The sequence below is a fragment of the Syngnathus leptorhynchus genome, chromosome 5, assembly GCF_054491065.1.
Source record: "Syngnathus leptorhynchus isolate UIUO chromosome 5, UIUO_Slep, whole genome shotgun sequence".
Taxonomy (NCBI): Eukaryota; Metazoa; Chordata; class Actinopteri; order Syngnathiformes; family Syngnathidae; genus Syngnathus; species Syngnathus leptorhynchus.
Genome location: NC_141199.1, coordinates 17,154,319 through 17,178,852, shown reverse-complemented (window position 1 = coordinate 17,178,852; position 24,534 = coordinate 17,154,319). Strand labels below are relative to the sequence as shown.

At 50.2% G+C, this 24,534-nt stretch overlaps 4 protein-coding genes across 10 annotated transcripts; 2 read left to right on the top strand and 2 right to left on the bottom strand.

Annotated features, from left to right (window-relative positions):
• Nucleotides 1-83: 83 nt before the first annotated feature.
• pus10 (pseudouridine synthase 10) lies at nucleotides 84-7,251 on the top strand. 5 transcript variants are annotated; one of them, XM_085911282.1, is made up of 18 exons: nucleotides 3,782-3,948; nucleotides 4,162-4,290; nucleotides 4,408-4,626; nucleotides 4,701-4,787; nucleotides 4,856-4,890; nucleotides 4,966-5,080; nucleotides 5,167-5,228; nucleotides 5,296-5,341; nucleotides 5,399-5,463; nucleotides 5,529-5,614; nucleotides 5,692-5,817; nucleotides 5,904-5,960; nucleotides 6,039-6,115; nucleotides 6,193-6,248; nucleotides 6,324-6,441; nucleotides 6,515-6,657; nucleotides 6,732-6,831; nucleotides 6,896-7,251. In XM_085911282.1, exons 2-18 carry the CDS (start codon nucleotides 4,165-4,167, stop codon nucleotides 6,932-6,934), a joined length of 1,557 nt encoding a protein of 518 aa, XP_085767408.1. In that variant the 5' UTR covers nucleotides 3,782-3,948; nucleotides 4,162-4,164; the 3' UTR covers nucleotides 6,935-7,251. The 5 variants fall into 5 exon arrangements, with proteins under 5 accessions (XP_085767405.1, XP_085767406.1, XP_085767403.1 ...); XM_085911279.1 differs by lacking the exon at nucleotides 3,782-3,948 and adding an exon at nucleotides 84-3,508 and having other exon boundaries at nucleotides 6,732-7,251; XM_085911280.1 differs by having other exon boundaries at nucleotides 3,777-3,948; nucleotides 5,904-6,115.
• On the bottom strand, nucleotides 210-3,422 carry cct4 (chaperonin containing TCP1, subunit 4 (delta)). Its single transcript, XM_085911283.1, has 13 exons — nucleotides 3,114-3,422; nucleotides 2,768-2,820; nucleotides 2,603-2,692; nucleotides 2,425-2,533; nucleotides 2,079-2,343; nucleotides 1,878-2,010; nucleotides 1,655-1,794; nucleotides 1,493-1,589; nucleotides 1,267-1,377; nucleotides 1,060-1,190; nucleotides 601-835; nucleotides 395-508; nucleotides 210-310 (listed from the first exon to the last, which is right to left on the bottom strand). The coding sequence occupies exons 1-13, from the start codon at nucleotides 3,229-3,231 to the stop codon at nucleotides 296-298; spliced, it is 1,611 nt and encodes a 536-aa protein (XP_085767409.1). The 5' UTR covers nucleotides 3,232-3,422; the 3' UTR covers nucleotides 210-295.
• Nucleotides 7,252-7,795: 544 nt separating the features above from the next.
• On the bottom strand, nucleotides 7,796-14,259 carry akt3b (v-akt murine thymoma viral oncogene homolog 3b). Of its 3 annotated transcripts, XM_085911286.1 has the most exons (14): nucleotides 13,932-14,256; nucleotides 12,474-12,685; nucleotides 12,224-12,349; nucleotides 12,020-12,131; nucleotides 11,802-11,946; nucleotides 11,568-11,699; nucleotides 11,305-11,370; nucleotides 11,150-11,218; nucleotides 10,921-11,043; nucleotides 10,690-10,818; nucleotides 10,208-10,422; nucleotides 10,002-10,089; nucleotides 9,741-9,843; nucleotides 7,796-9,674 (listed from the first exon to the last, which is right to left on the bottom strand). In XM_085911286.1, exons 2-14 carry the CDS (start codon nucleotides 12,517-12,519, stop codon nucleotides 9,589-9,591), a joined length of 1,440 nt encoding a protein of 479 aa, XP_085767412.1. In that variant the 5' UTR covers nucleotides 12,520-12,685; nucleotides 13,932-14,256; the 3' UTR covers nucleotides 7,796-9,588. The 3 variants fall into 3 exon arrangements, with proteins under 3 accessions (XP_085767412.1, XP_085767411.1, XP_085767410.1); XM_085911285.1 differs by having other exon boundaries at nucleotides 11,568-11,946; nucleotides 13,843-14,259; XM_085911284.1 differs by having other exon boundaries at nucleotides 11,568-11,946; nucleotides 13,932-14,259.
• A 1,796-nt stretch (nucleotides 14,260-16,055) lies between these two features.
• LOC147057404 (uncharacterized) lies at nucleotides 16,056-19,231 on the top strand. Its single transcript, XM_085913157.1, has 5 exons — nucleotides 16,056-16,214; nucleotides 16,487-16,681; nucleotides 16,830-17,441; nucleotides 17,747-17,807; nucleotides 18,973-19,231. Exons 2-5 carry the CDS (start codon nucleotides 16,498-16,500, stop codon nucleotides 19,034-19,036), a joined length of 921 nt encoding a protein of 306 aa, XP_085769283.1. The 5' UTR covers nucleotides 16,056-16,214; nucleotides 16,487-16,497; the 3' UTR covers nucleotides 19,037-19,231.
• Nucleotides 19,232-24,534: the final 5,303 nt, after the last annotated feature.

The following is a 24,534-nucleotide window of genomic DNA, read 5'->3' as shown; positions in this document are numbered from 1 at the left end:
AGTATTTCTCCAACATTCTCCATGAAACGTAACATGAGCGAAGTCGGGAATAGAATCTGAATTTTTCAAACGTCTCAACGTTATTGAGAAGATGAGAATAATTCATTTTTGTTTGGAGTGCTTGAACTTTCCAACTCTGCTCCTCCCTATCATTTGTTTGCTGAGCTTACTTTCATTTGGTAGAATATGAAGAAAAATGACAGAGACACTTGTGTAGTTCCACAAACAAAGAATTTTATTCACTTAGGCAACATATCAAGAGCCTGGCCAAGTTGGGTAGATGGTCGGCGTCCAATTATCGGGTGTTGACCTGCAAACGAGAACACGACAATGATCGATCCATCGACTCGAGTACGGAATGGAAACGCGGCGCCAAGGAGGGGCTCGCTCGTACCACGTCGTCGATCTTGAGGATGCTGCGCACTGTCTCGGTGGCCAAGGTGAGCGCGCTGATGGACACCAGTAGCGGCTGTACCACCAGCTCCTCCAGGATGTTGGAGATCCCGCCCTGAGGAAAACGTGTGCCGTCAACAAGGAGACAGGGGCGGAGACACCGACGGGTGAGCCTCCGCTCTATTTCGGGTTGACGTCATCAATCACCTTGCGCACGTTGATGCCGGCCATCTTGTCTCCTTGCGCGTGCCTGTTGCGCAATTCGGTGACGGTGCAGATGGGGTTGAGGCCGGCGTTTTCGGCCAGCGTGGACGGGATCACCTCCATGGCGTCGGCGTACGCCCGCACGCAGTACGCCTCCATGCCGGCCAGCGTGCGCGAGTACTCGGCCAGCCGCAGCGCCAGCTCGATCTCGGGGGCGCCGCCGCCTGCAATCAGAGCCCTGCCGGGCAGACATCGGGCGTTACGGAGGAACGACGCGACGCGCGGCTGGGCAAGTTGTCGTGTGCGAGCGCCCCCTTTCTCGCCGGGTTGACGTGACAGCTGGGCGAGAACAAACGGGAGCGCGTCGACATTCCTATACCTCCACTTGTTACGCCCCAACGCCAAGGAAATGCGCTGGGGCGCCTTTGAAGGAGGATGGTTAGCGCGCGCTAAAGGACAAACCTCTTTTTGACCAGGCATCGGATGACGCAGAGGGCGTCGTGGATGGACCTCTCGGCCTCCTCGATCACCAGCTTGTTGGAGCCCCTCACCACGATGCTCACCGTCTTGCCGGGGTTGGCGCAGCCCGTGATCTGAGGAAGGTCCCGCTTCGGTTACAAACGGCGTCGAGCGAGGCGGGGTCAACCTTTTTGCCGTGTGCGCGCGCACCTTGATGAGCTTGCCCGAGCCGTCCAGGTTGACCTCCTCTACCATCTCGGCGGCGCCCAGCATCTCGGGAGCAAAGTGGTCAATGTGGGCGATGGGCTTGGTGCCGAGGGTCTGGCAAGACAAAACATTTCAAGAACTTACTAAGAACTTTATTTCTAGCGAGTTGAACTTTCTAAAACATTTGGCCCTTTCTTGCTCAACTGCAATGACGTTTGTCGCCGCTCACCTTGCAGATGAACTCGATTTCCTCCCTCTCGATCTCCTTCACCACCATGATCTTCATCTTGTTGAGGAAGTGCAGCGCCAAGTCGCTCAGGGCATCCCTGTCGTGACGCCGGCGTTAAATCGCTCATCAAATTCATAAGGGCACGATTCATCAACTTGTTACCTGAGGATGGACTTCTGGATGAGTAGCACGTTGCAGCCGGCCTTCTTGATCTGCTTGACCATGTTGAGGATGTACGCGCGCTCCTCACGCAGCACGCGGTCCATCTGAGCGTAGTCCGACACCACGATCTGGTTGTCCATCTGCCGCGGTCGGGCGCCAACGAAACAAAAGATGGCGTCAACGCCTCGACGCGGGAGGGTCGCGCACGCCGGAGGCCACTCACGTCCGTTTTGGGCGGAGATAAGCAGAACTGGATCAAGCCGATCTTGGCCTTCTCTACTCGACTGACGCCGGCGCTCGCCACCTTCTGGGTCAGCACCAGCCCGTCCACCAGCTCGCAGTCGTCAATGGTGCCACTGAAAACCGAGACTTAGTCATCGCATGTGGTCACGAAAAAAAAAAAGGGGGTGGAGGCGCGCCTTACCCGAGCTTCTTGGTGACTTTGATGTCGTGCAGGTCGACGCCGGTGGCGGTGGCAGGGTCGATGACGCGCATGACGGCGTCCACGCTCATGGGCGCCAGCAGGCTGGAGTACTGCGACACCACCTTGGAGCACAGCGAGGTGGTGGCGCTGTTGAGCAGCGTCTCGCGGTCGCTCAGCTCCACCGGCCTGCTCATGGCCGTCAGCACCTCCACGCCTTTGTCCACCGCCTTCTGGAACGACTCCGAGATGGTGGTGGGGTGGATGCCTGCGACCCGTTTTGGAAGACGCGTTAGAGACCGCTGATCATCCTGCCGGTACCATAACAACGCAACTCGAAAATTCTGACCTTTTTGGAGCAGTTTGGAGCAGGAGTCAAGGAGAGCGCCAGCGATGACCACCACCGATGTGGTGCCGTCGCCCGCCTCGATGTCTTGCGCTTTGGACAGCTCCACCAGCTGCAACAGACACGCTCGTGAGAAGGGCACGCCGACGGGAGCTGGAAGATGCTTCGGGGCGGAACGTACCATCTTGGCAGCTGGGTGCAGCACCTGCATCTGCTTCAAGATGGTGGCCCCGTCGTTGGTGATGGTCACGTCGCCTTTCTCATCCTGGATCTGAAGACAAAGAAGAAACGAGGTTAGTGGAGGGCGTGGTGCAGAAGAGTTGGTTGGGGCGATGCCTTCACTGACCATCTTGTCCATTCCTTTGGGCCCAAGGCTGGTTCTGATGGCGTCGGCCACAGCTGTCACGTGATTCAACATGATTAATTATTCATGAGTGATCAAAGTGGTTATTAAAAGATTATATTTATTTAAATAACTGATTTGCATGAATTGCATTACGGAATTCCATTCCAGAAGAAACTGGATTGAAGATTTAGCCAAATAAATTCTTCATTTTGATTGAATGAGATTTAGTCATGCAAGGATTTCAGGCCCGGCCCAAACCGCGATGACTCTGGACTTGACGAAACCTTCCGCCTTGGTCGACGACTATTCGCGGAAGACTTTTCATCACTTTGTGGCTTTTAACTACCTTTGGCAGCAGAAATGTTGCTGTAGCGGATCTGAGCCGGCTTGTCGCGGTCCACGTACGCCCCTCCTTTGTAGATGCCTCCGTTGGAAGCCTTCGGCATAGCCATCACTTCGGGCATCGCGACGTTATACTCGATGGAAAATGTCGAAGGGGACGCTCACAAGAAGGACCGATGAGTCCCCGGGACTGGATGTCGACTCTTGCTTTGAGATGGAGAAGGATTTTCAAACGTCGACCCGACCGAATTCAGAAGCTTCCAGAGACGCCCGGGGAAGCTGAGAAGAGGGCGCGCAAAGATGACGTCAGCAGAAAGTACTTGCTGAGCATCGAAACGAAAGATTGCATTGGATTGAATTTAATACTTTCTTCAGACATGTAAACAGTAAAAAACAGAGGTAATTACATAACATATTGTAAAAAATAAAGAAAGAAAAAAGTGGTGATAAATTATATCGTTTGTCACAAATGTTTCACTCGACTAGTTTCTAAATACAGTAAATATCCTTCATGTCATGATTAGAAAGAAATACAGGAGCCCTGGGCAACACCACGCATTATCTGCTGTTGCTCTGTTCAAAATAGTTTCTAAAAGTCTGGATGTCCTAGAAATGGATGTCTATTAAGCCCATTTTTTGAGCAACTACAGAATCACGTGTGAATGAAAACGAGCTGCTCTGGGTTTGATTACTAAGCCTGCTCGATGTGAACCACAAGGAACGGAAGCCGTTTGGAATTACCTTAGCATGTTAGCAGACAATTGTATTTGATTAAGATCACTTCCCGGATAAGTGTTTTCTTTGTTTTGTCTCCTAATCGCTGCTGAGCGTGCACTTTGGTCAGTATATGTTAAAGCTAAGCTACTTTAGCCGCCGGTGTGACGCACACATGCCGCACTGCACGAGTTGCGTCTTTGCGCGTCAAAACAATTCGTGACGTCAGAATCGTGCGGCGAAACAAAAATGTTGCGACTTGTGTAGTTAAGATTCGAATCCGAATGTGAATTGGGGGCGCGTGGAATCAGCTGCTTTTGTATTTGCTGTGTGAACAGGAGATGTTGCCCCTAAAGCAGAAGGACAAGGAGATCATCAAGAAGCTGTTGACCTCAGGTTGCTGTGCTCGCTGCGTGCTCAGGTTCTGCTGCATCGGAGTCCCGGACGTCTACAGGCACACCTGCCAGGTAGACGGATGGGTTTGGCCGTCGGAAAGTCACCTTTTGCACGGACTAGACCAGATCGATGCATCCAATATGACCAGACACGCAAAGGGTTTCATCCAGGTGTTTGCTCCTCAACAGGAAACGCTCAGGCAGCTTCGAGCTTTCGTGAACGCCTCAGAGGAGCGCGCATCGTCCGAGTCGACGCAGGAGGAGGAAAAGAACAGTTCTCACAATGCCGAGGAGTTCCAACCGGCCAGCAAAAGAAGCAAACTGGAGGAGCCGGCGGAGGAGTCGAGCGTATGCGTGGTGTGCTTGGGCGTCCTCCAGCATCTCAGCGACGTCAGCCACGCCGTGCAGGTGACACCCGGGGCACAAACGGTTGAATTGATACATTTTGATTGATAATAAAATGAAGGAAGATGTCTTGGCAGATTGCCGACGCCGTAAGAAAGGAAAAGTACCAAGTGGAAACTTTGGTGCTGTCCATCTCGTTGCCTGCTCAGATGTGCGTCCGCGAGGTCAGTGTTGTTGCTAAGGCTTCACATACTTCTTACCTGCTGCTGCTGACTCCCGTTTGAATCCGCAGCACTCGTGTTGGCTTCACGTGAAGGAACAAGTGAGGTAACGGCAAACTTTTTTTTTTTCGTGGCAAATCACGACTTGACGATTTTGAGGAACTGTCGCTTGACCCGCCAGAGCCAAATGCTGCGTGCTTGGCCGAGATGATGTCATCCAGGTGAAGGAAGCCTTCAAGTGGATCATGCAGGACCTGCTGGCCCGGGAGCTGGCCGGCGTTGCCGTGGCTACCAAGGTGAGGGGGCGCATTGGGTGTCGAGTTGAACACGGCAAAAAAAAAAATGATTGTGGCTAAAATCGTTTTGGTATGTGTGTTTGGAGAGTGCGCTGGAGGTCAGCGTGGGCTTCACTCACCCGGAAACGGACGCCGACTGTCACTTCCTGTGAGTTGTCAACCCGTTACCGTTGCAACGCTTTGAGCCGGAAGGATGATGAGACTTTTTCTTTTAGTGCGCAGACTTGTCCCGACTGCTTCAAAGCCACCAAGAACAAACAGGTGAGCTGGTAAGCAACGTTGCCGACAGGCGGTTGGTGACAAGCCGTGTTTGTGCAGTCCGTGTTTACTCGGATGGCGGTGGTGAAAGCGCTGGAGAAGATCCCGGATAGCAAATTCATCACGTAAGTCTCGCCTTGAAGAAGAAAAAGTTGGCGTGGACAAAAAAAGTTGCCGCTTTGTTTGTCAGACACTCGCCGTGCCCGCCGTCCCGTCCGGGCAGCAGCTGCACGCCGCTGGACGTCCAGTGTGTCCACGTGTCCGTCTTTGTGGCAGGTACGTGGCGGGGACACGTCAAGCGCGGCGCAATTTGTCTTTTTGCTGATGTTGCGTTTTTGCGCGGCGTCCCTCAGGACGCTACAACAAGTTCTGCCGCAGTTTGCCGCAGACGCCGTGGCTCATCGACGGCGAGCGACGGATGGAGTCGTCCGTGGAGGAGCTCATCGCCGCGCCCGTGCTCGCCGCCTTCGGAGCGCAAGGTTAACCTGCCGGCAATTGTTTGCAAACACAGCAAGATGGAGGTTCGCCGGCCGTAATGGCAACTTTGTCTTTTTGGGGGGGGCAGGATTTAATTTCTCGTCATCTGGCCGTGAAGACGTGGACGTCCGCACGCTGGGAAATGGTAAACGGCGACAAACACGCCGCCTTCCTCCTATCATCGTCACCACGACGACCGATCCGCCTCCTCCTCGTCTTCCAGGTCGACCGTTTGCGCTGGAGCTGCTGAACCCGCGCAAGAGCAAACTGAGCGAGGAGGACATGAAGAGCGTGCAGCAGGTGTGTGTGTGTGTGTGTGTGTGTGTGTGTGTGCGTACGTGGCGCCGTGATGTCCACAATCCCCGACTGCGTTGCAGCTCATCAACGCGTCTTCGGAGAAGATCCGAGTCCGAGATCTGCAGATGGTCAGCAGGTACAAACCGACCACGATGGAAATTCTCTTTGACGATGCACGATTCACGGACCCAATACTTTTGTCCAAATGTAGAGATGCCATGAGTCGTATGAAGGAGGGCGAGGAGGAGAAGACTAAGTCCTACCTGGCGTTGGTTTGGACGCAAAAGTCCATCCAGAAAGACGACATCGCCTTCATCAACCACATCAAGGTGGACATTTTGTTTTGCTCCACCGACGACAATCGTCCGGCAATGACTCTGTCCTCGTGTTTTGTCCCTGAAGGACCTGACGATAGATCAGAAGACCCCTCTGAGGGTTCTACACCGCCGCACCTTGGCGGTGCGCCAGCGCCTCATCCACAGCATGAACGCCAGTTTGCTGGACGAGCACCACTTCCGACTCAGCCTCAAGACGCAGGCCGGGACGTATCCTCTCGCACGCTGTCGCCTCCCAACTTGAGATCCCGTTGTATTTTGTTCTCCTCAAGCCGTCCCCTTAGCTACATCAAGGAGTTTGTCCACGGAGACTTTGGGCGTACTAAACCAAACTTGTGTCAGCTGTTAGACACACACACAGACATCCTAGAACTTGATGTACAGGTACGCCTCAAATTTGGATTCTTGTCTTTTCTCAATAACCACGTCTTTTTGTCCTGTCCCTCAGTCCGTCGACGTGGACTGGCCTCCCGCCCTGCCGGAGTAAATTGCACTCACACACAGGCACAGGAGTCAGAACTGGTCTCGTTAAATCTGTATGGATCCAGTCTATACAAATCCTGTCAGAACAGGTCCGGTCCAAATTGGTTGTTCCTACTCAGGGCTATGTGACTTTTTTTTTTTTTTGGGTTGCATTTGACACTAGTCTTAGTTGCCAAATCTTGTTTTTTTTTGGTTTTGTAACCCTTTTTTGAGGGTGTATTTTTTAGTTAATAGATCGCCATGACAACATGCTTGCAAGAGTCCAATGGCCGTGTCAAACTTGTCTGGGTTTTTTTTCTGCCATTAAAAAGACTAAATCAAAGTGCCTTCATGGGTCAAGTTCTTATTGCAGCGAACCCACCAAAACGATGGTGAAGCGTTCTGATGTTCAATGCAGATTTTATTTTTTTAAAAGGATTTGTTTATTGTCATTGGAAACACCGTAAGAGCTACGGCACAATTTCAAACGTCAATTCTCGCTCTTACAAGCAAATAAATGATCATTTCAGCCATAAGATCGAAGAAATACCTTGTCCCCATTCCGGTCGGGTGCTGTCGTCCATATAAACCGTAAAATTGTGCAGCCGCAATGAAAACATGTCACACCTCAACCGTTTTAAAGAGTCGTGCCACCGCTGACGACTCGGCACTTCCGGAACCACCGGAAAACTACCAAAATAAAAGCACAGTGTCGAATAATAGCGCTCAAAAATAAAGGCTAGGATGGGAAGGATTAGTGAACAAAGCTCGTCAAGTTATAAACAGGTCAATATTTATGAGTCAGTGACACAAATATTTGTGCTTCTTTTTCGTCATATTAGATGGCAATTGGTGAAGAAACAAAGAAGAAAAAAAAAGAGAGTGGTGAAATGTATTTGTTTTAATTTAATTGAAAATAAATACTAGCACAGCAAAGCAAGTCCAACACTGGGTTCTTGCTCTAACGTTTTGGTAAGAAAACAAAAACAAACCATTCAAAAACAAAACTAAAGGGAAAAATAAAGACTTCAGTTAATGAACCCATCGTCATCTTCAGCATCCAGCAACTTTAACAGAGGTGCTTTTCTTTTTTTTAACCAGCTCAACAAGTTAAAGAAAAAACAGGAAAGGGACTCGAGAGAGGATGGCGAAAACCCGAGAGAAAAAAAAAAAAAAAGGCTGCCATTTCTTTTTCTTTTTGAATCTTTCAACCTCTTGTCATAATGGTCGCTGGCAGCAACAGCATGGCAACGGAGGAGGAGATGGGATGGGGGTGAGGTCCATCTCCATGGCGACAGACAGGTTACAAAAAAAAAAAAAAGACAAGAGAGCGTATTGCATAACTATGTACATGACACTGGGCGGTGCCATTTCACGGGAATGTTTCTGGAATGAGACGGAGTTCTGCGTCTGGAAGCGTCATTTGCACTCAAAGTGATTGGTCGCCCTCGGAATGAAACAACCACAAGTCCGTGTGTCCGTGTGTTGGGAACGAAACAAACAAGCGTCGCGCCAACTCGCCACTTTTCTGCAAACGTAATGATTCCTTATTTCTTTTTGCCGCTAACGTTAACTTGTTAAGCTTTCAAAATAACAAACGATAGGAATTCCGGCAGACTAGATGCACAACTCCTGAGTTTTGGCGCGTCGGGTCCCGGACGAAGCCAAATCGAGCGTCTCCTCGCTACACTAACGCGGTAAAAATCCATATTGTCGTTGCGGGCGAGAAGCTGCTGGGTAAATCAAGCGCTCCCCAAACATGCCTCCCTGCTAGCGTTAGCATATTAGCATTTTCAAAATCAAACACAGGCGTCTTGTATGTGTTTTAAGTACACGTTTGTATATCAATGTTGTATCTGCTGTGTATTTGCATGTACTGTGTGTGTATCTGTGCAATTGTGTATGTTTACATGTCTGTATGTGTGTACACATGTACATTCCTGTGTGTGTGTATGCGTGCATGTTGTCGTGTACATTTGTGTACATGACTCTGTGTGTGTACACGTGAGGGGGGGTGGGGGGGGGGGATGGTTACACAGCAGCAACAATGAGAGGAACGCTCGTCCCCGTTAGCGAAAGCATTTCCACGGCAATGACGACAAACGGAAAGGTGGTTTTGGCGTGCGGTACGGTCGGGGCGAACCGGGAGTCATGCACGTTAGTCTCGAGCGAAGCAAAACAAAGCGAAAAGCGTGCGGATGCGAAGGTGGTGAGGGTGGGCACACGTAAGGCAACGTTTTTGGTGCTTTGTTCCCGGGAAAATCATAAAAAAAAAGCGTCTCGTCGTCATCTTCGGCTTCTGACGCAAGTGCAATAAGGGGGGGGGAAAATAAGGGGGGGGGCGATCATCACCACGAGGACGAGGAGGACAAAATGGCCGTGAAGATGGTAATACTGAGACGGAGAGAAAAATAAATACGAACAAAGTTGGCCTCCTGCAGAAAAATGTGGCCAACTCCTGTTTAGCGTGGGTGCGAGCCCACTGTGCAAAAAAACTCTTTAAAGTCCACCGAGAGACTTCCCGACTTCCGTCCGCCCGCCTGCCGGGACAAGAGAGGAGAGACTGGTACTGGTTTTCCCTAAAATGGCTACGTGTTTTCCTCAAAATGGCTGCCGGTGGAAAGGAGGCAGGCGGGGTGGGTTTAGGACAGGGTTCGGCGTCGGGACGAGCGGGGGCGCTCACTCCCGCCCGCTGGCCGAGTAGGAGAACTGCGGGAAGTGAGGCCGCCGCTCGTTGTCCGCGGCGTCCATGCCGTCCTCGTCGTCTGCGCGGGACAAAAACACGCACGTTTAGCCACCCAACAAGACTAGACATCCGTCGCTCTGCTCACATTTCTCCGGTGGCGTGATGGTGATGGTCTGCGCCGTGAACTCTTCGTCAAAGTAGCGCGTGTCCGTCTCGGAGCTCACCTGAGGCTGGAAGGGCGGGACCATCTGTGAGGGAGGCGTGGCCAGCCCCAAAAAAAAAAAAAAAAAGGTCATCTACTCATCAAAATATGGACAGCAATATTTTTCCTTTGGTTACAAACAGACATTGGCTCCAAATGTGGGTCATTAGTCTCTGTGGCCCCGCGAGAAGGAAGCGCTCTCACCTTTTTGTCGTAGACGTCCTGCCAGTCGACGGTGACAAAGAAACTGTGTCGCATGATCTCCTTGGCGTCGTCCGGTCCCCCGCCCAGCCTGAACACATTGGTGAGGGGAGGGGGGGGGGGGGGAATAAGTGAGTGACAGAAATGAAGTGGGAAAGAAAGAGAAGAGGAGGAAGAGGAAAGAAGAACGAGAAGAGGAGCTATCTCACCGCTTGTTGGGGTCCTTGATGAGGAGGCCGGAGAGCAGCGATTTGGCGTCGGCCGACAGCGTGCGCGGGAACTTGATCTCTTCCATGAGGATGAGCTCAAAGAGCTTCTCGTGGTCCTGGTTGTAGAAGGGCAGCCGGCCGCACATCATCTCGTACGTCACCACGCCCAGGCCCCACCAGTCCACCGCGCGGCCGTAGTCGTTGTCTTCCAACACCTGCCCGCAAATCAGCGAGTTCAGCAAATTCCAATCCGCAAATGATTCGGCCGACACGCGAGCATGAAGACACGTCTGCCATCTAGTGGTCAATAGTGACATTACAACTTCAATCTATACAATCTGAAATCAATACAGACCTGTTGATATGAAGATTTTTTTTCGCTCAACAATACGTTTTACACAAAAACGTGTGTTGCCTCCCCCCCTCCCTCCAAAAAATCTGCAAATAGGTGAAGCTGCGGTTGGCAAGTGGGCTTTGCTGACCTCAGGCGCCAGATACTCGGGCGTGCCGCAGAACGTCTTCATGGTGGCCGTGTCGGTGATGCCTTCTTTGCACAGGCCGAAGTCGGTGATCTTGATGTGTCCGTCTTTGTCCAACATCAGGTTCTCCAGCTGCTCGCGTGCAACACAAACACAAGAAGCTCTCGTGTCACATTTAAAAATAAAAAAAAATAAAAAAAAAATGCTAGAGACGATAGTCGGGCGGAGCGCCACCTTGAGGTCCCGGTAGACGATCTTGGCCGAATGCAAGTAGTCCAGAGCGGAGACGATCTCGGCGCCGTAGAAACGCGTGCGGTCCTCGGAAAACACTCGTTCCCGTGACAGGTGGAAAAAGAGCTGCGGGGAAGAAAGACTTTGAGGGAAGAAACGAAGCAGGCGGGTCTCGCATCATGTGACGTGTGCAAGTCACGTGACTCAAAAACGCCAACCATCCCGTTCTGACCTCTCCTCCGTTGACGTACTCCATGACGAAGCAGAGGCGGTCCTTGGTCTGGAAGGAGTACTTGAGAGACTGCGGCAGCGTGACAAAGAGCACATGACTTAGATGTTTTGTTTGGTTTTGGACGACCGATGGCGCCGTGCCGCCACGACACTCACCGTCAGGAACGGATGCCGAGTGTTTTTCAGGACCCGACTTTCTGTGAGCGTGTGGGCGACTTCGTCCTGTGGCAAAGTAAAAGTTTCAGCGAGTGTGTCACCTGATGTGGAAGAATTGGACCATTCTGGCCAAATTCACATTTAACTTTTTTTTTATTGATATTGGAATTACTGTATAGAATCGGACACAGTCGTTCCTCATTTTAGGGGGGGAAAAAAATCTGACCATAATCCACGTAGGACATTGCACCCCCCCTCCCTACCTTGGCAATGATGACTTCCTTCTTGAGGATCTTCATGGCATAGTAAGTTCCGCTGGCCTTCTCGCGCACCAGGATGACTTTGCCAAACGTTCCCTTGCCCAGAAGCTTCAGATAGTCAAAGTCATTCATTGTCTGCAGAAAAAGGTTGAAAAGGGCTTCAAAAACTGTGTGGGGCTCCAATGTGGAGACTTTTTTTTTTTTTGAAAACTCTTTCGTAACAATGTGGAGACAAACCTTCCGTTTGTAGTGACTGATGGAGGTGTCCATCTCCTCCTCGTTAACGTTCTCGATCTGTGAGGTGGGGCTGCACAGGATGCCCTCCTCCTCCTGCTTGGCCAGCGACTCGGCCACCATCTGGATGGCCTCCGCCCACTCGTCCCTGCCGGTTGGGTCAACGGCGCCGCGGCGTTAGCGTCGCCCGTCTTTCTTTTTGATTTGGAGGAAAGGCTGACCTTTCGTCCGGCGTGTCTACGTGGAAAGTCCTCTCGATGACGGTGGTCCACTGCAGACAGCGGATGATGAAGGTGTTGGGTTTGGGACGCTCCGTCTTCATGAGCTGACATTCTGAGAACAAAAGCGCGCACACGTGACCCGAATGTAGACAAAAATGTAAATTTCTCTCGCAGAACTTCAGAAGGAGTGGCGCAGCGTCTCACTTGCTACTGAGAAGTTGTTGAGCGGGTAAGCCAGGTCCGAATCCTGCGGTTTGTCCTTGTAGCCGATGAAGGAGCCGTCCGTCTTCAGCAGGAAGTAGCGAGGACGCCAGTTCTTGATGTACTCGCCTGTACAGAAAAAAATGTCGCATGTTTGTTGGTTGGTTGGTTGTTTTTTGGGGGGCCAGTTTCCTCCTTGTACGGAGGTGTTGGCTTTCCAAAAATCGGAAATGATGATTTCCAAAAGGATCACCTCTTTTTTGTACCCATCCTTCTTTGACAACGTTCTGGTCGCTCATGGTGGCGCGCTTCCTCTTCGTCACAGATTCTCCCAGGTTGAGGGCCCGTCCTCGCCGCCTTCTGGTCACCTTCACTCTCTCTCTCCTGCCTCCTCGTTTCCTTCCTTTCTTTTCTCCTGCTCCACTCCTCTTCTTCTGTGGTCAGACGCTGCCCTGGTGAGTCAGCCTGGAAGGAAACAAAACAAAGCCGAGGTCAGCGGATTGCTTCCTTTCGTGGGGGACCGCAACACACTTCCGGTCTCCTCCGTTGCCCTCCCTCTCTCCTTCCCATGTGTCTTGCACATTTTTTTCTCTTTTCTTTCTTCCCTCAAGTCCTCCTCCACCTTTTGATTCATTTTTCCGGGTGTGCTCCTTTACATGCGGGGCATGAGGCGATTTCAAAAAGTCTTGTGACGTGGCTACTTTTATTTTAGCTTGCCAGGTCAACATTGCCAACGAGAATCTGGTCTCATTTGCTTTACCGGAATAAACAAGGGTTCAATCAATCTAGCAAAATGTGCTCTGGCCGGCTCATCTAACGGCGCTTCATGATCCTCCAGTGGTAGACAACAAACCCGACACAATGGCCAAGCAGCCGGTGATGCGCTTCCTGAGTGGCGACCCCACGGACGGACCCCTTCCACCCAAGCAGGGTGGTTCTAATCCACCGGCCGCGGTGCTGCGCGTCCATCAAACACACACAAGCCAACAAACAAACGGAACCGGAGCTTTTGTTTCAAGGGCGTGTGTGGTGTCATTTATTTGTTACATAACAACATCCGCTAGGCGCACTTCCATGTTCTTGCCAAGGCGAGCAAATAAATGTCTGCCGGGCAACGGAGAGCGGTTGGAAAGCCGCCCTTTCGGCGTCTTACGTGCGGTGCGAGAGGCGGCGTGGGGTTCGCCGGGCGTTAGGTTGCCTTAGGTTCGGGGATTCGAGCGGAGGATGCTAGCGGGAGGAGGGGCGTGGGGGGGGGGGATGCTAACGGATGCTAAAGTGGCGGCGATGCCGCCTTCATCTTTATTCGAGACGTGCTTGTAATAGGCGTGACAATTATGGCGGGTAGGGGGGGCCGTGGCGAGGCCGCGACTCGCCCTCCCCTGCCCTTCCCGCCCCCTCGAGATAACGGGCAGCATCTTCCCTCCCAGGGCGGCCGACCAGCGAGCCCCGCTAACCGCAGCTGAGCAGCTAGCCTAGCGTGCTAACCTCGCTTCCCACCCGCCACAACCGGCCCTCCTCTCCCTTCCATACCCCCCCTCAAAAAAAAAAAAAAAAAATCCCAACGTCTGCTCCTCCTCACACGGCCCCGGCACGAGGAGACCAAGAGCCGCCTCCCTGGTCACCTTTCTTCCTTCCTTTCCTCTTTCCTTCCCTTTGCGCCCGGGAGGACGACGGCCCTTGTCGGGCGACACGGTCGCCACGGGCGTCTCACCTGGTGGTCGAAGAACGACCGGGATGCCCCCTCCCAGTCCTCCCCCTCCGCCACGACGGCCGCTCGAGCATCCGACGGTCCCTCAGTGGCGAGAGCAGGAGGCGGACGGATCCATAGCCGCCGGTCGCGAGTCCCGAAACGGACAGACGGGGAGAGTGAGGCGGCGGCGGAGGACAAACGGACACACACACAGACAAACGCCGCTCGTGTCCCTCCGCCGCTGCTCCGCCAGGAAAAAAAAATCGCTCCCGTTCGGCTCGGCTAGACTCGGCTCGTCTCGGCTCTGCTCGGTTCAGTCGGCACGTCACGAGCAGCCAGCCAGATCTGACCCACCGGGAAGGGCTGCTGATGCTGATGCCTTCGCGAGCTGTTGGACGTGTGACTACTAGGCCCACCTCAAAACAACTTTAACTGGGCTTAGTTCGTGTATATTTCTCCATTTAAAGGCGTCAAGTTTCGAGCGAATGTTCACATGCAAGCACCTACCGATGGTAACGGAGTCATCATGCGTTACTCTCGCGCTAAACGGATCGATTCGCGTGAAGTGGGAAATTTACAGAGTGCACGTGAAGGCAGCATCGCTCTCCTCATGGCATCTTGGGCTTTTGTTGGTCCCTGGCTTTTGTTGCGTGTACGTGTGTTTGTGTGTTTGTTTGTGTGTGTTTGTTTGTTTGTGTAGCTAATTTTTCTCATCTGCAGAGAACTTTCATCATCACTATATGACTTGAAAAATCACAACAAAATCTCCAGTATTGTAGTATTGTAGTCATCATTATACTTTTGGGCTTAACAAAATCTATAGCACCCCCCCCCCCCCCCCCCCCCTAAAGCTCAGCCATCCTCTCCAGCCCCCTCCTCCTCTAATGTGAATGGACTCTTTGTTTGGCAAACCTGCTCTCGGTGCGGCTGCAGGCGTGCATCAACAACACTACACATTGTTACTTTCAAGTTGTTATTCAACAATGATTAACACAAAGGTGACAAATAGCTTGCTTGTATCAACAACAACAACAACAAACAAATATGCACGCGTGCAAGTGGATGTATGGAAAAAAGTGGACGTATAAAAAAAAAAAACATGAATCTGTTAATTGGGTTGATGTGCAAATCACTTCTCAGGAAGCCCTACGGAAAACATAAGTGAATTAAGTGCTGATTAGAACTACACCAAATGTCTAATAGGAATTTCTGGATTTGTTGACATTCGCAAGTGTCTGAGATGCGCTTAAAACACGCCAGTAAATTCACCAATCAAGTCGGTTTAAATCCATTTAGTCAACAGCGCCCTCTAGAGGCTCTAGATTAGAATTTCAACATTTAAACCCAATCTGGAGCCTTTATTTTTCATTTTGAGGTTATTCTAACCTCAAATTCTTTTCTAGGTTATCCATCCATCCATTTTCTGAACCGCTTAGTCCCCACGGGCGTCGCGGGTGTGCTGAAGCCTATCCCAGCAGTCATCGGGCAGTAGGCGGGGGACACCCAGAACCGGTTGCCAGCCAATCACAGGGCACACAGAGACAAACAACCATTTGCATCCTACCAAGCATGTTTTTGGGATGTGGGAGGAAACCGGAGTGGCCGGAGAAAACAAACAACGGGCCCGGGGAGAACATGCAAATTCCACACAGGGAGGGCCAGAGGTGGAATCGAACCCGCACCCTCCTAACTGTGAGGCGGACGTGCAACCCAGTGCGTCACCCCCTTTTCTAGGTTATTCTTTGAATATTTTTTAATTCAATTTGATGAGCACTGATATTAATCAGGACCCTGCTTTGAAGCCAAACCATCCTTTGAGTCCTTAACCGGTTTAAAAACTTTTAAAAGAATTGCCCCATGCAAGAAAAATGTCGAATATGATTTTAAAAATGTTTTTAGACAGCTCAATAATATAACAATTAATTATAATGTACACTTTTAGACAGCTCAATTAGATAACAAAACTAATTCTAGCATAATTAGAAAAAAAATACTTTAATATGGTGCTTACTTCATTTGTGTTGACATCTTATTCTATTAGCACAACTAAATGTTGTCTCACCATGTGAGTTAAAAAATGGTTTGCCCAGCTTGAAATACTGGTTGAAATATTTTCGTCTCTTCCTGCTCAGCCAGCTGTTGCACACGTCGCCGGATTATTTCGCTTTCTTCCTTTAGCTAGCCGCTTGTTTTCTTAAAGGCTAAGAATGTTGTCGATAGAAGCGCAGAACAGGTCGGTCCACAAATAGACCAACACTTGATTTGCCAGAACAGGCAGCCATAAAAGAAACTCGCAGTTGACAGGTAAGCATCTTTTAAACGATCCACTTTGATATTTGATGTTTTCATATGTTAAGTTCGTATAAATTAATTCAAATGAAACCGGACCATTCTTCATTTTTTTATTGATTAACCAGGCCTAAATCTAAGCCACCAATCAATTATAGATAGATTGTTTTTCTATACAGTAAACATTAAACTTGCGTTTGTAAGAAAAGGCTACAATTCAGCTTTCTGTTGAAATTACAAAAGTTCGGGATTATTAAAGATTTCAGGGTACTTGTGTCCGCTGACAGACGGCGACGACATGAGGCCCAAATCTTTCCTGCTCTTCCCGTTGCTGGGCTCACTGCTGCTGGTGCTGCCCTTCGTGCTGGAGTGCAACGCCAACACCTTGTCCAGGTGCGAGCTGCGAGACAGGCTGAGACAGAACGTCTCGGCGGCGCTCTCGGAACGCAACCGGAACCACACGGACGAGGTTTTGTTCATGCGTAAGTCTCGTGACATCACTCTTTAAATTTGACCTGATGTTCCCACGCTGACGTGAGACGGAAATGAAGCAAATTGAGGCCAATGTTTATGGATGTGAAGGTCAAAGTTCATTTCATCTGAAATCTCTCCTTGTTGTTCTTGCCGTAGTTGTGTGCAACCTGGATAAGATCTCCGGCCTGAGCACAAATAAAGTACACATCCGCGGTCAACGTGCCACCACCACTACCACCGCCACCACCACCACCACGACCACCACCGTCTCCACCACACCCGCCAATCAAACCAACATTGGCAACCAAACCAACATTGGCAACCAAACACTCAATGGGACCAACGACACCAACCAGGAAGGCCAAGCTTTAGGTGAGGACCAAGTACAAGAAGGAGAAGAAGAACCTCCGGCAGAAGATGAAGAAGAACCTCTGGCTGAAGAAGAAGAAAACGATTTCCCCGTGGTCGACGTGGAAGATGCTTATGAGGAGGAGGGCGAGTACCTTTACATGGCCCAGGAAACCAACAGCCACTTTAACGACTGGTTGAAACTGATGGAAAATCTGAATGAAGAAGACATCCCGTTTGATGAAGAAATGCTGGCCGTCGCCAACGACCAAGTGTGCAACCCCGACGGCAACTCCGACCAACACAAGAACGATCTGGATTGGTCGCTGGGCAAGCACGGCGTCTTCCAGTTCTCCGACGGCTTCTTCTGTCAGACGACCGCTCGGTGCAGCTTGAACGAGTGCAACAGCACTTGCGACGGTGAGTTGCTCCGTGATGGAAAACGGATCGAATCATAATTGTTGACCAATGAATGGTCAGAATTGCACGTAGACCTAAAACCAGACAAACAGGAAGCAAAAACCAAATCAGCAGTACCAACTCAACAATCTGGACCCGAATGATGTCACCAGAACCATAGATCCAAATGAATATTGCGGAATGTCGCCCCAAAAGTTCAGATACTGATTGACAAAAACCAAAACAACTGAGGTTATTTGAACGCTAGCATGCTAATTAACTCGATCTTCCATGAGTTGAACTCCTTCCTTTTCTTCCTTCCACAGTGTTCACCGATGACGACATCACAAACGACCTGGAGTGTTTGTTCCGCACTAATTATTGGTGGTAAGTAACATCATGCATCTACAACTTTTATTTCAGTATATTATGAGAACCATTGTTTGCTACGCCGCCATTTTGATGCTAATGTTATCTTAGCTGTCTGAGGCTGTTGTGGTGACAGATTAATCAAATGTTCTGGTTAACTTGTTGCGAATTTATCCTCAAATCCAAAAACGTTATCGTCTTGGGAATTCCTTCCATGAAACGTTCATTTTAATCCTGTCTCGGGATTGTCATGATAGGATTTGTTGTATGAAGTCAGTGGAGAGTTTCTGATACACGTTGCCACCAAAGGGAGGGAAAAAAAAAAAGTTTTGAAGTCATGTAATGAGTATTTTAAAACTCATGGTGGCAGTATTGTCTCTAGTAGGCGTTCTATAAATTGCCTAGCGAGCTTGTCAAACTAGTTTTTCCACACTTTGAGACTCACTAAACCAACTTCATGCCACATTCTTGCTCATTTGCAGACATGATGAAATGAGGGCATGGTTGGGGGGTCAAGGGGAGGTGTTTGGAAAACATTTCTAAATTGCAACACGTTAGGAATCAAAAAGTTTCCAAAAGACATAACGTGAAGCCTTCTGGAAATCCCCTTTCAGACAAATTCCATCCTCATCACCACCACGTGATGTTACATGACAAGCATGATGACTTAACGTTTGTTGGATTCCATTCAAAGCGAGTGTTTGTCAATTATGAGAATACCGTGAGAAGGACTTTCATATTTTCTTCGCCAGCAAAATCACAACAGCTCTGTGTTAAGTGGAAATTCACATGGCTCACGGAAGTTCAAATGACTACTGGGGAAAAAAAACAAAAAACATTTTGGGAAAATTACAGCTAGACGGGAACTTCCCTTGCATGTTGGCGAGGACCGGATTGTCTTGTCCTTGTCTCGCTGGATAATTTTGTAATGCCTGCAGACTTTTAATATCGATAGATAATATGTATCATCTGCAAAACAAAAAATAATTCCGCATGCCATCAAAGGGAAGCATGCAAATGCAAAACAGTAGAGGGCTGAGTACAGATCCCTGCGGGACTTTCCATTTCAAATGTGCAGTTGAAATTGCTTTCAAAGCAAGCTGATCATTACGAAATATTTGGTTAAGAATTTCTCAGAAGTGATTCGATGTTGCTTCTTTTTTTTTCTTCCCCCACCCAACAGGTACTTGGTGATGTCAGCGGGACCTAATTGCTACCAACCCGACTTCTTTAAAGAGTGCAAGTGAGCTGTCATCTACAATGTACACTTTTTCTTTGCAAAATATTCACTGCTAATTTTGATGTGACCAACATCATGTGTTATTTTTCGTAAAAATGTGTGTGTATATGTTTTGATTAACTTTTTATCGGCTGACACGAATGAAGCAACTATTGTAAACAAATCAATAAAGAATGAATAAAAGGCATGCCGCCACTCAAAAGGACTAATGTCATCATTGTCTGGAAGTTCAGCGTGTAACAGGAAATGGAAAAAGAAGTGGTTACTTCTTTTGGGAAAGTATAAAAAGAACACACCCTGCAGGAGAATGCTTTTGTTGCGCACATCGAATGAAAACGTTTTTCTTTGGCCGAGCCTTAGCATTGTGCTACTTTTGCAATACACCGAGGAGGATGTAAATTTCTGTGTCTAATTGGACAATGAAAATAACCATCAGTGGGTGGTACCGGTAAAATGGCATAAAGGCCTCCACTGGATTATTTCCGTTTTTCTCGTTTCCAAAATTCCTCAATTTTGATCATTCTACGTGATTTGTTTGTTTTGGGAGACTACTCAAGTCCTCCACGTCTAGCAAGTGGAGAACCCGACCGAGCACGGGGAGGTCAGGTGGGAATCCAGGAGGCTCAAATTTAACTTCAAAAAAGGGAAACAAAGCTGGCGGAAGCATCAAAATACTCAACAAGAATCATAAAGAAAGAAAACAGTCGCCGCGTGACGTGACGATAGCAAAAATGGACTGAAGAAAACCGGGAAATGAAATCGAAGCAAAATGACCAAACAAGACACTTGAGTTGATTTCTTGACCCAAGGAACAGCTGTGAAAGCACACTTGCGCGGGACCCAGAACCGACCCCAGCGGGCCGTTTCCAGCCCGCCGTCCCTATGTTTGGAACAATCTGGTTGGTATCCATCAAGTGTCACCTTGCCAGGCTAATTAGTTTTGTTTCCAGTGCCGCGAGACAATGCAGGCATGTACTTTTGACTGCAATCCAAGAGATAGGTGGAAATGACGAAGAAGGATGTGGAAAGTCGAAAATACAAACAGGTTTGTCGACAATCGGTCCTAACACACAAATTGATGGAACTTCAAGAGACACAAGCAAGCCTGCGCTGACACAAGTGACAACACTTGGTGAGGACTCTTGTTTTATTTGCATTTTCATGATCATCCTGCAAGTTAGCGACGGCCTTGTGAGTGAGTGTGTGCGAGTGTGTGTCTGTGTCTGTGTCTGTGTGTGTGTGTGTGTGTGTGTGCGCGCACGCAATCTACTCACACAAATACAACCCTGTTACATATGCTGATACACATATTTATATATATAAGTGTGTGTGGCAACACCACAATTACATACATATACACACCTACAAACATATATATACACACAAAACAACACACACAAGTGGCATCGCTTTATAGACACCCCAAAAATATATCATGTTTGGTATCCGGTATCCATACTTGTACTGCTGGTGTTATCTAATCATGCTATGTTGCTGAGTCATTATTCATATTTATTGGTATGAATTTCTTCCTGCCGTATCATGAGTTTGCTGTTTGATTGTTTTTTGGAATTGTTTTAAACTGTGTCCTTTCTTAAATTGCTTTTATTGCCTATGTGCGGCGACCTTGAGTGTCCTGCAAAGTGCCTTATAAATAAAATGTTTATTATTTATTATTATGTTTTTCATATTCTTCTGCATGGCCTTCGTATATTATTGCGCATAAAACACGATATTTGCCAGCGTATGTGATTCGATACATTTGAGGCTTGTGTTGTTTTCATGGTTTGAATTGTATTTTTAGGCTGACATTTTCCCTCCCACACATAATGACTTGCAATTTAGCGCAGACACAATTGAGGTGGCGTTCCATTTCGTTCTGCTTCCTCATCAATTAACTTTCTGCCAGTTGCGGTCTTCTGCCAGGTGTCAATGAACACAATTAGGTTCGGGAAATAAATTGGAGGGGCAAAACATAAACACGCCTTTGATAATGGTCCTTCTTGGCAGAAGGTGATCAAATCCAGGACCAGAAGAAATAAGACAGAGACTCAGTCGCCATTTCCTGGCTCAGGCTGGGCTCTGACAGGTCGGTCGTCTTAGCCAAGCCAATGGTAGGGAGGTTTTTGTCATTTGCCACAGTTTGATTTTGTTCTCATAGCAGCTCCTGAGATGAGGTCAGAGTGGAGACTGCTGCTGCTGGTCCTGGCGCTTCTGACACCGAGCTTGTCCCAGGGCCGCATGATCACCAGATGTGAACTCAAGAGCAGACTAGAACAGGCCATCCACCTACCGGAAGGCCTTGAAAAGTTCAGAAAAGTCCTCGTGTCAGTAGGTGAGAAGTCTGGATGGAAAGATAATGATGTCAAGATTGGGAACTTTAAGGTTCTGGAAACGAGCTTATTCTTTGAATAATATTTGTCTTGATTCTTTGCAGTAACATGTGAATTGGAGAGAATGTCAAATCTGAACACCAGCATAGTCAGGACTATCCCTACCAATTCCATTTTAATTGAACCCGAAGAACTTCCACAACCAAGAACCACCACAATCCCCCCTTCACCACCAATACCAACCGACACCACAAGAGCCCCTGCCCCGCTAGAAACAACCAACACCACGATCGCCCCTGCACCACTAGAATCAACCAACAGCATAATAGCCCCTGCACCACTAGAAACAACCAACAGCACAATAGCCCCTGCCCCACCAGCACCAACCAACACCACAATAGCCCCTGCACCACTAGAATCAACCAACACCACTATCGCCCCTGCACCAGTAGCACCAACCAACAGCACAATAGCCCCTGCACCACTAGAAACAACCACCAGCACAATAGTCCCTGCCCCACCAGCACCAACCAACACCACAATAGCCCCTGCGCCGCTAGAAACAACCAACACCACAAGAGCCCCTGCACCACTCGAAACAATAGCCCCTGCACCACTAGAATCAACCAACACCACGATCGCCCCTGCACCACTAGAAGCAACCAACACCACTATTGCCCCTGCACCACTAGAATCAACCAACACCACGATAGCCCCTGCACCAGTAGCATCAACCGACAGCACAATAGCCCCTGCCCCACCAGCACCAACCAACACCACTATTGCACCTGCACCGCTAGAAACAACCAACACCACAAGAGCCCCTGCACCAGTAGCCCCAACCGACACCACAATAGCCCCTCCACCGCTAGAAACAACTAACACCACAATCGCCCCTGCACCAGTAGCACCAACCAACAGCACAATAGCCCCTGCACCACTAGAAGCAACCAACACCACTATCGCCCCTGCACCACTAGAATCAACCAACACCACGATAGCCCCTGCACCAGCAGCACCAACCGACAGCACAACAGCCCCTGCCCCACCGGCACCAGCCGACAGCACAACAGCCCCTGCCCCACCGGCACCAGCCGACAGCACAACAGCCCCTGCCCCACCGGCACCAGCCGACAGCACAACAGCCCCTGCCCCACCGGCACCAGCCGACAGCACAACAGCCCCTGCCCCACCGGCACCAGCCGACAGCACAACAGCCCCTGCCCCACCGGCACCAGCCGACAGCACAACAGCCCCTGGCCCACCGGCACCAGCCGACGGCACAACAGCCCCTGCCCCACCGGCACCAGCCGACGGCACAACAGCCCCTGCCCCACCAGCACCAGCCGACGGCACAACAGCCCCTGCCCCACCGGCACCAGCCGACAGCACAACAGCCCCTGCCCCACCGGCACCAGCCGACAGCACAACAGCCCCTGCCCCACCGGCACCAGCCGACAGCACAACAGCCCCTGCCCCACCGGCACCAGCCGACAGCACAACAGCCCCTGGCCCACCGGCACCAGCCGACGGCACAACAGCCCCTGGCCCACCGGCACCAGCCGACGGCACAACAGCCCCTGCCCCACCGGCACCAGCCGACGGCACAACAGCCCCTGCCCCACCGGCACCAGCCGACGGCACAACAGCCCCTGCCCCACCGGCACCAGCCGACGGCACAACAGCCCCTGGCCCACCGGCACCAGCCGACGGCACAACAGCCCCTGGCCCACCGGCACCAGCCGACGGCACAACAGCCCCTGCCCCACCAGCACCAGCCGACGGCACAACAGCCCCTGCCCCACCAGCACCAACCGACACCACTATCGCACCTGCACCGCTAGCACCAGCCGACAGCACAACAGCCCCTGGCCCACCAGCACCAGCCGACAGCACAACAGCCCCTGCACCACTCGAAACAATAGCCCCTGCACCACTAGAATCAACCAACACTCCTATCGCCCCTGCACCGCTAGCACCAGCCGACAGCACAACAGCCCCTGCCCCACCAGCACCAGCCGACAGCACAACAGCCCCTGCCCCACCAGCACCAACCGACACCACTATCGCACCTCCACCGCTAGCACCAGCCGACAGCACAACAGCCCCTGGCCCACCAGCACCAGCCGACAGCACAAGAGCCCCTGCACCACTCGAAACAATAGCCCCTGCACCACTAGAAGCAACCAACACTCTTATCGCCTCTGCACCGCTAGCACCAGCCGACAGCACAACAAACACCCTCATACAGGCAACCACCAGCCTCACAATAGATGCTGACGCAACAATCAACCGTGAGTCGCTCGAATTTCCGATAGAATTCCCTGACTCCGAAGCAATCGAAATAGCGCAGCAGGTCGAGATTGAGGCGCTGAAGAAGCACATAGATGGATTGTGGAGCTCAGAAGAGGCAGCCAGCGGAGGCGTGCGGCGACGCCGGCGCCAGGTTTCAGAACACAACACTTATTACGGACTCTTCCAGCTGTCAGACAAGGATTTCTGCTTCTCAGGTGATCCTTGGACAAGGAACTTCTGCATTACATCCTGCAGAGGTAGGTCATCAGATCGAGGCCCCAAAAGGTGTCTCACAAATACGGCGAACTGAACTGCATGTTTCTGAACCTGAAATGTACTACTTTCCTTTTTCCCCAATTCAAGCGTTCATCGATGACGACATCACCGATGACGTAGCATGCTTTGTGAAAAGTCGGTACTGGATGTAAGTGACAACTTTTTTGTCTTCTGATGCACATTGCTAATTCAATGGATTTAAGGAGACTGAAGTATTAGGAAGTTCAAACGTTTTTTTTTTCATGGCTTACTTACGTGTGTTAGTTGACAAAAGTTTTTTTTTCCGTCTGACTGCACGAAGGTTGGTGCCGGGAATTTTCGATCACGACGGAATGGTCACGCCCATTTTGCTTGATTGACATAATTGCTTTGAGTCCAAGTGTAGTATTTGTATTTTTTTGATTTGTATTTTCCTCTTCAACAGGAATATATTCCGCACAGCCAGCAGCCAGTGTTACCATGCCAGCCATTACTTTGACGGATGCGGTTGATCGAGCGGCGGACGCATTTTCAACAACAGCAAGAGCAAGAGACATGTTTGATTTGAGCGAGGGCCTACCGGAGCTTTGCTGGAATGTATTTCATCGTTTTTTTTCTTCTT